The 10,193-nt window shown below is 32.6% G+C and overlaps 1 protein-coding gene across 4 annotated transcripts; it reads right to left on the bottom strand.

Moving 5' to 3' along the window:
* Positions 1-264: 264 nt before the first annotated feature.
* LOC108343122 (F-box/kelch-repeat protein At3g23880) lies at positions 265-5,584 on the bottom strand. 4 transcript variants are annotated; one of them, XM_017581197.2, is made up of 2 exons: positions 5,313-5,584; positions 265-1,718 (listed from the first exon to the last, which is right to left on the bottom strand). In XM_017581197.2, exons 1-2 carry the CDS (start codon positions 5,337-5,339, stop codon positions 516-518), a joined length of 1,230 nt encoding a protein of 409 aa, XP_017436686.1. In that variant the 5' UTR covers positions 5,340-5,584; the 3' UTR covers positions 265-515. The 4 variants fall into 4 exon arrangements, with proteins under 4 accessions (XP_017436686.1, XP_017436688.1, XP_017436689.1 ...); XM_017581199.2 differs by having other exon boundaries at positions 5,279-5,582; XM_017581200.2 differs by lacking the exon at positions 5,313-5,584 and adding an exon at positions 3,852-5,224.
* Between the last annotated feature and the right edge of the window lie 4,609 nt (positions 5,585-10,193).

The raw sequence follows: 10,193 nt of genomic DNA, 5'->3' as shown, positions 1-10,193 counted from the left end.
TTCTTCAGCCTTTATGCTTTTTCCATTCTATACTTTTTTCCTATGGTCAAGTTGGGTATTGTGCTTTGTTACATAAGCAAGGGAATAGGCTTTGGTATATAACCGTTTTCTTTTTTTATGTTTTTTACATTTCACAAGCAGAGTGTATCTTTTTCTCCAAATAAGTCTGTTACTTGTCCTTTCTCTAGCTTAAGAAAAAGTCTCAGATTCTATTTTATGAAATGACAACATTTAAGACGAGTTAAATATATGCTTCACACCATAAGCAAGAAAGCATATACCAATTTCCATTTACTAACAAATAAGTGAAGTAGGATTTTCCATCAGTGATGGATACATGGTGATTGACACAAGTAACAACACTTAGCTTAAAATATTAAGGACATTTATACAATTCTGCATATACATATTACACATATAATGCCAAAAACATGTACCAAGATAAGATCACATGGACTCAAAATAATTTACACATTTTATTTTTCCTTAAGCTTGCTTTGCCTGACACATCCAGTTCAATGCTTCATTGGCGAAACCAGAGTTTCAACATAGACCTCTGCATCAAACCAGCCCTTCCCACTCTCAATCCTAGGGTACTTAAAAGAGTTATCTCTTGGATCATAGAGGATCAAGTCAAACTCAAACATCAACAGCACTTCACCATTCTCTGAAACGTAGTAAGGCCCTGAGTAGGAAAAATCTTCTGGATTTGGCAAATAAGGAATGCTTACCAACTTAAACCAAGACTCTCTTATCCCATAATCCTTCATCATCCACACAACAAAATGAGTTTTCTTGTAATCATAATTCATGCACAGACATTCTTGCAAAACACCCAAAGTAGGAGTGGAACAGTCTTCCTTCTCATAATCAGGTGGCAGAACTTCCCTATATGTTTCCTTATGCAGATCCAAGGAAACAATAACCCACAAAGAAGTTGAACCAACAGGGTGATTGGCAGCCCAATTGAGTGTGCCACTAACAAACTTTCCTGAATTTTGGTAGGGTGAGAAACCATGAGGGAAATCTTGAATCTTCCTCCAAGAGTTGGTGGCCATGCTATACACCTTCACTTTACACTCACTATAAATCTCATTAGGATCACAAAACACAGCAACCACCTTGTAATCCTCAGTGACATGATCGTAACCAAGGCCAAAGGCAGTGAAACACCCTGGTCTCCAATTATTACCCAAAGGTGGTGATTTCTTGGAGGCCCTCATAGAGGGGTTCCAAAGAAGCACACAATCACCCTTTATGGCAAAACATAACAATCCATTACAAGATCCAACAATCCCATCATGACGAAACTTGTTCTTCACAGGATAGCTAAGGTCATCACAAACTGTTGAAGGGCTATTGAACAAGGAACTCACAGAACATGATTTAAGGTGAAACTCTGCTGTTGTGGCACTCAATATGATCCTGTGATGGTTGAAGTGGGTACTTCGAGTTGACAGGTGAAGGTGCTTTTTCATGAAATAAGGATCAGAAATAAGGGACATCCACGACTTGCACACACACCTGAACTGCAACAAAGACTTTACGGGAAGTCTAGAGAGAATTTCAACAACGAGCTCATTAGGGAGGAAGGGCAGAGGAAGTGACTCTGATACAGCTTGGTTCTGAACCGAGGTTGACGGCTGTGGTGAGACTCGGTCCATAGGATTGATAAGCCTTTCTCTTTTCCTGGTGAAGCCAACGCTGTGAAGGTAACCCTGCGATGACATGTTAAGTTGAGGTGGTGGTGGTGATCACTGATAACTATTTGTGTTCAGTCTGTGACTGTGGTGTGAGAGAAAGAGAGAATCATGTGGTGGTTGATGATGATGTTGATGATGAATAAATTATTGATTGCTCAACTCTATTAAAGTAATTCATAAGATGAAAAACTGTGTTGTTTGGTTCAATATAACGCGACACGTTGCAGCTGTGGAAAGACACTAGCGTATGTTTAAGATAAACAAGAGAAAATAAAACAAAAAAAGGAATCTAATAATCTATGACTTATTTGCATAAAGAAGTATTAGAAGAGACACGTACTAGAAAAATATACTCATTTTATTGGGAAATACTAACCAATATCTTCAATAGTAGTTAAGTAATTAAAAAAGAAAGTATGAATGCACTCTATCACATTTTCCCTATATTTGATAGTCAGTGACATATGAAAAATTCTCTTAACAAAGTCATCAATCAGAGAATAAAAGGGTTTACTTGACTTACAATACTACAGGCTACATATAAAATTTGCATATGTACTTGCACTTGATCAACAACATTTTTCCAGAGAGTATTTCCACTAAGATTTCATCTCATCATCTCAATTGTGTGAACTTTATTTTCTTCTCTTTTCTTATTTTATTTGGATAAAGCCTTTATAAACAAATTTTCCTTGGCGGCTTCGATCTCTGCCACTCACTCTCAGAAGGTTCAGGTTCATCCACAACATGTCTATGTGATGAAGATTAGTGTTAACGTTCTTATCATTAAGTCCCACACAGTCGTGCCACCTCCACATTCTTTCTGTTTTATTTGTTTATTTTTGTTCACTTGTCTTTCTTTCCTTCTCTGGATAAGATGACACCAAGTAAAAAGTTCTATGAGTCACTCAAAAGTATGATGACGAAACGACAAGGCAAACTTGAGAAAATTCATTCTGGTAGCTTCTTCTATTATGATGTGAACAGCGCCGATGCAGTGCATTGTTTCTAATCTGGCATCTGTTTACTGATTAATAATGTTTACTCAATACAACATGCTAATCTTTTGCTGGTTTATTTGTCCAAAGTATCAATGATACTAGTCCATTATTGTAAGTGTTTATCATGAAATTGTTTTTTAGTACCTTTTAAATTAAATGATATAAACTTTTAAATTATCACTTATTTGAAAACATTATCATTATCACTTTTGAAAATAATATATACATATATATACATATATATATATATATATATATATACTAACGCATAGTCCAGCACTTTTATTTTCTAAAATATTCTTTTAATAATATATTTTTGCCTAAATATAAAAATATGCACAGATATACACATGTATGTAATATATTCTTAAAAATATGTTTCAATAATAATAATAATATTGTTTTGTAAAAGGTGTTAATGGAATCATTCCACCATATAAAAATTGTTAAAAAAGAAAACACAAATTAAGTGCTGCTAGTCAAACCTCTGCTCATTACACAGTGAAAAATAGATTACACAGTCACAAAAAACCAGACATATAATGATACTACTTGTTTTACCAAAAAAAGTGTATGTATATGTTCAATCTTTGTTGTAAGATAAGGCGGTGCCATGAAATCTTACTATATATATCAAAACAATAACAAATAGTCATTCTCAATTCTTATCTGGTCTCAAACTCAGCAAGAGTATATCAAATCCATGGTGCTGTCCAATCTAATACAATTTAAGAAATTAATATAGCAATAAAAACATTTTTTGAGTAAATAAAAAACTATGAAAATCTTAATTACCCCATTTGAAAGTTCAAAAGTTCATTAGCTCCCCTAACCTAAACAATCAAGTGTCTATCAGAAGTAAGCACTCAGTAATTAAAGTACCTCATTTCATTTCTATCAAAAGAAGTTGGACAACCACGAACCTTTCAAATTAGATTTAAAGATCCAGGAGCTAATGGAACTATAATTTATTTAAGAACCTTGAAATAAGAAAAGATCAACCAAGTTTCTTCTCCTGCATATGGCTTTGTAGTAATGATATCCTCTTGGTTAGTCATTAACTAGACTATGCAGTCACAAATAACAGAGCAGACAAGGAAGGAAGAGAGAAAAACCAATTAAAAAAGACGGAGAAAAGACCAGTTACCTATGCACAGCAGTCTGTGCTAGTAAAAAGTCCTCTAAGTCTTCCACACAGAAAACTTTCTCTATGACGAGGGTTCTGAGTTTATTTGTGTGAAAATCCAGCAATTCAAATACCAAAATCTGTCAACTAAGCTTAACCAAACACAACACACTGAGATGTGTGAACATAGCAATGATGTGTCAGAAGACAATAAAAAGAAAGGAATTTTGAACAGTACCATCCATGTCATATCAGCTAACTCTAAATTTTGAGCACAATAAATTATGATAACTGTTACAAAGTCACCATGGCTGAGGTCCACCCCTAACCCACTTAAAAAACTATCTTAGTTGAAGTTTAAGGGTGGTGGACTACCTACACTTGTCATACTTCTCACAGATAGTTTTGGACAAAAGAAGAGGGTTGGAAAGCCGCAGTGACTTCTTTGAGAATTGTCTTAATTACAGCCTAATACAAAATTTGTTTACTCTTCCAGCACTTAAAAATAAAACTTAGATAATGTTTATAAGATTGACCAATTCTAACTTAATAAGCTATTTCTAAAGATTGAGTTAAACCCTAAGTCAAAATTCAAAGAACAATCTTAACACGCTTCAATTTACCAACTAATATTATTTTTGAGAGATACACTAGTCACTACCATTCCTAACCATTTCTTGAAGGATTGTAATTTGCAATAGATTTAGAAATCTCAGCAAATGTCTATTAACATTTGAGCTCTAGGCTCAGTGTCTTTGTTGTGTATCTAAGTCTTCTATAAGGCAATTGTTGTGTTTTTCAATACCATCAATTTGTTGTGTTTTTCAATTTTTTCAGGATGGTCTACATCCATGAACTTCTGGTCTTCTATAGACAAAACACCTGAGGAAATAAGAACCAAGACAGAAACCATTCCATGAATGGAACAAAGCCAGTGTGAAGTCATTTGATTCACTTGAAACATATTCTACACACTAAATGTCAAGGCTGTAGACCATACGATAACCTAATAGTCTTAACTATCATTCAATACATAAAACATAGCTATGTTTAATTATTCAAAAGCTAACAAACTAGTCTCTCAAGGAGTTATTACAAACTTGTAAAAAGAAAATCACTATCAATTTCATTATCAGTCACGCAAAGGGTAAAATCCAATCCATTTAGTTCATAACGCACTGTGTAAAACTCATAGCATATATTAAAAAGAACGTACTATCCCAGCGACTTGACATAACATTACAGAATTTCATTTTTATAAAACTAAACCACTTAATGCAGAACATGATTATAAATAATATAAAATGAATCAAGCTCTGTTATTCGAATAACAGAAACAAACACAAAAATTATTTTAAAGCTTGGGATTGCATTAGTTATTGATTAAAAATATCGACGAGGTTACTTATGATAGAAAAACATAACAATAGAAACAAATGAAAACATACAAGATGCACTGCAGATAGTGGATTTAACAAGAACCTCTTCGAGAGTGGCAAAACATTCCATCTACGTCCTAATACTAAGAATGAGGGATTCGAAACACAGACTCCAACTGTTAAAAACTTATGAAGTCAGGCGAAATTGCTTCGTAGCAAATTAGGGATTCGAAATTAGAAGTCTCCAAGAGAAATTGGTGGTTGGAGGAAGAAGGATGTGAAGATGTTACAGGTTAGGGATGTGTGGGGCCATTTCCTTTGAGGTTGGATGGGCAATGGGATAACAGCTCCTCTCTCACTGAACTAAGCCCAGCTGCAAAAAGTTATTGTTGTTTATAGAGATAAGATGGTTGACTACCTTTTTTTTTTCCATATAATTTATACTTAAAAACACCAAATTAATGGAAGCACATTTTATGAGCATCATTCACTAAATATTCTACTGTCTTTTTATAATTTTTTAGAGAAAATTGTATTTTCTTTTTAAATAAAACATCAGAGAGTACTATGTTTTAATAATTTTCTTTTCTAATTTATTAATTTTATTTTAAAAACTATGATTACATCCTTAATCAGATATAACTCTTTTTGTATTTTATTTACTTCCATTTGATTATAATTTATTTAAGTATTTTTTTTTTTCATCATGGCTAATTCAACACATGCACTTTGTTTTATATTTGACAGGAAAATTTATCTAATTAGGAATCGAATGGAGGCAAATTGTATTTAAGTGTCCATCATTATTTATATAAAAGGTCATCTTTATTTTTTTGTATTTAATGAATATAAATTTTTTTTTATTCATATCTTTATTTTTATAAAATAATGTGTTTTTTGTTTATTATTTTAGATATTATTTAATTATTTTTACATTATATTATTAAGTACTTTTACATTTTCATTTTTTATATTAATTGTAACATTTCAATTATATACCAAATATATATTACGGTAGTCCCCAATTATGATATAGGAGAACACTTAAGAGTTACACTTGCAACTAAAGTCTTAAGAATTACAATCATCCTCAAAATAAAGCCATAATTTAGAACTTTAAGTACTAATTAAGGAATATTTCAAAATACATGAAATAACTAAGAAAATCTTAAGGAGACTAGGCTGCAGCATCATCACCCTCCAATGCCCGCTCCAGGGATACCTCATTGTCCTCTGTTCACATCTAAGTGGATGATCATTGCAAAAGAAGCACACAACACAAGCAAGACATAAACAAGCAGAAAGGGTAAGCTAGATATACAAAAATCATGTTATACTATCACACACAACATGCAAAATTCATTCAAGCATACTGAATCGCACTACAAGACTTGTTACACTTTAAACCGACTTGTCCGGACTTAGAATGATAGTCGAGCTATGATACTTGGGTTCCCCACCCTACCACACTCACAAGGTTAGCCTGTTCCGGGCCTTGAGGCGTACTGAAAGCCCCCAAGACTAAGACCTCCTGCCACTCTTCACCACATGGTTCAATCCTCTCTACGTGAGAAGAAAGACCATTAGAGTTTCAGGATGACCCCCAAGACTGAGCTCCTATTTTCATTCTAAACAACTAAGGGCACCACCATGGATCTTCTCCTTGAAGATCATAGAATTACGTCTATCAACCATACTTTCACTTTGAAACTTAACATAAGATATGAACAACCAAATACCATAATATTATCACATTGAATCCAAACATATAACCTCACTGATCATACAATATCATAGATACTTTTACACCATTCTAATAGTCAAAACATAGTTCAAGGTTATCATAAAACAGGAATAAAAAGAATAAAAATAGGTTCTGGGCAAGTCGCTCAGCGCACCAAACTCACTGTGCGAATAACAAAAACAGTGGGTTTTACTCACTCACATTCGCTCAACGCACCAAGCCTGTGCGCTATGCTAAACTCCATTCGCATAGCGCCCCAAATTCGCTATTCGAATTAATTGACATTAAACCCATATCACTACCAGTCGCATAGCGACTAGATTCGCAAAGTGAATCACCAGACAGAGAGCAACCCTCTCCAGTCACTCGCACAGCGCACCAACTCGCTATGCGAATGACTAAATAGAGAGCACCTCGCTGCGAGGACTCGTTGTGCGAAAACATTCGCTCAACGAGTTTGCATAATCTGCAGAACGAGAATCTTGTAGAATTATGCAACTCACACCATTTTCCAATTCTAACCAGTTTCCCCAACTTTTAACACCCCTAGATTGTGCTTTATACCTAATTAAACTTATCTAGATGATTATAACCGTCCCTACAACAATTCTAAAGTGATTTAGATTCAAATTCTATTCTAGAACACCAAAATCAACAACTTAGGGACCCAAATCCAATTATACTACTTTGAACCTATTTTAGACCAGTTTAAAGTTCCTAACAAGTCAAAATATACCTATCTGAGCTACCCAATTGCCCAATTGCACTCAAGACCTCCAGTACCCAAAATCATCACCTCACTTCCTCTTAAAGTGACCTAAAACCCTTACAGAATACCAATTTTTCCATTCATTCACTGTTACAACATATCCTTCAGCCCAAACACATCAACATAGAAATTACAGAAATGAGATACATCCAAAATAGTATACACACATTGCACTTCAGTTCCACAACCATACAATCCAGCACATGCAAATAAATCTTCTCAATCAAAGCACAACATCAACAACATAATAGTACAAAAATCCACATACATACACCACATGCAACCAATTTAAAAACGTATTCTAGCTCCCCTTACCTCAGAGATGCCACAACACAGCTCACTGGAATGCCTTAACAGTACCCGAGTTGTGAGAAACCTAGACAACACCCTACACATCACCACTTGGTGATTAAGAACAACTCTTAGAGCTAGAGTTTGACAGAAACATGAAGAAGTACATTTCTAGTTACATGTAACCAACATAATCGCATGTTCTAGGTTCCAAAACAACAAAGCACTGGATAAAGCCACTTACCCGATTAAGACCCGAAATTGATCGGTTGATTTTGAAGATCTCTACATTGTGGATGCTTGGGCACCACCTGATCGAAAATCAAACGGTTCAAAAAAGAGATTTGGTAGAGAGAAGACAGGAAAAAAAAGGAAGAACTGATTTCTAGAGAGAGTAGAAGTAGGCTAATGAACGAGGTTTGTCCAAAAATATATTTTATACTCAAATAGAAATATGGTTTTATTACTCTAATATATACTAATTCTCTCCTTTAAATCCAAATTTTTAGGTTCTCACATTAATATTAAATATTAAGACAAAATTATATTTATATAAACGTTAAATAAAATATTAAATAATAATTGAATAAAATTCAAATAATCATAAAAGATAATATAAATAATTATGTGTATTTTCAAAATACATTACAAAATTAAGAAAAAAATTGATATATATATATATATATATATATATATATATTTAATTCATATTTTTTTCTCATCACAATATTTGTTTTTTATCTTACATGTTAAATTACTAAAAACATCTTTAATTTATTAGATAATTTAATATATATATATTTCATTATCGGTAGAACATATAATAGATATATTATAAGTCTTATTAATATATGGTCCAATATATTAATTCAAATTATTACAAAACAACCCTAATAAAGATTTAAAGTTTCTCAAATGATGGAGACTTTATTTAAGTACATACAATCTCAAAATCTAGAAATACTCCTGATAAAACTAATATTAGTTTTCAAAATCTTAATCTAACTCCGTAGCTATTAGTTCCAATGCAGCTACCACTACTCACATATTTATACTACGATCATTATAGGTAAAACACCAACAAAACACCAAGGTGAAAAACCAACACAGCACACTAACAAAACAACCAAGGTGAACTAATGCATTTAAAAGAATAGAAAAATAAATAAATCATGTCATAAAAGATTTGAGAAAAATTTCAATGTCAAACATGTAAGGTACTAATTTAAACAAATAGTTTTCCTAAAATAATGTGAAGACTAAGAAATTTGTACAAATGAATTTTGTATCACTTAAAAATTGTAAGTTTAAATTTGTATACAATTAATTTTATTAGATACCTATCGGTACATGTCATGCTTTCTCCCAAACTCTCCAATGATGTTTTAGTGACCAATGTTTCAAATCAACCCGTAACAAGGTTAATCGTACTAACTTTCTAAGTAATTTTTTTTTTCATGTTATACCATCTAGAATCTTTGACTAACCATTTAGATGTCCTACTTTATGTGAGTTATGAGTCAAGATAGTTTCAACTCTCAAAATCTCATTCAATACATTTTGATATCCTAAACAATAGTATTTTTTTCATGAAAACAATTATTTGGACTTAATCATACATTATTACTTCAAACTAGTATTTAAGATGGTTCATTTTCAAATTTTAAAATTAAGATAGTCATTCAATTATAACAAGTTAGAGGCGGGTCTTCCCCAAAATGTATCAACAACTCCCAACAACAAGGACAATGCGTCCACAACGCAACAAATTTTCTTTAATTTTTTATATATTAATATTATAATTATCAGATTTCTCACTCATTCTCATTTATGTGTCTAAAATTTTGTATGTACACAAATCACACTTATTTCGTAACCTTCTATGATCTAAGATTTCGTAGCTCAACTCAATTATTAAAATTATCATAAACCAAGGGTAATTAGTTCTCATCTTCATCCTCTCTTTCCAATGCCATAACAAATTTACATAATTATATCAAAATGTAAAAAGTTTCATATTTGTTGTCTCATTGCTCAAACCACTCACACCCACATTGAAACTCACTTCACGACACAGAATCTCCAAATTTAATTTAAACAACAAAATATTCAAAACATTTACAATTTATTCAAATTAAAAAAAAATCAAGAAAACTTTTAAATGATTAGCTCCCCTTACA

This window comes from Vigna angularis, chromosome 6 (genome assembly GCF_016808095.1).
Source record: "Vigna angularis cultivar LongXiaoDou No.4 chromosome 6, ASM1680809v1, whole genome shotgun sequence".
Lineage (NCBI taxonomy): Eukaryota > Viridiplantae > Streptophyta > Magnoliopsida > Fabales > Fabaceae > Vigna > Vigna angularis.
Note: the sequence above shows the minus strand (reverse complement) of the source record. Positions and strands in the feature narration are given on the sequence as shown.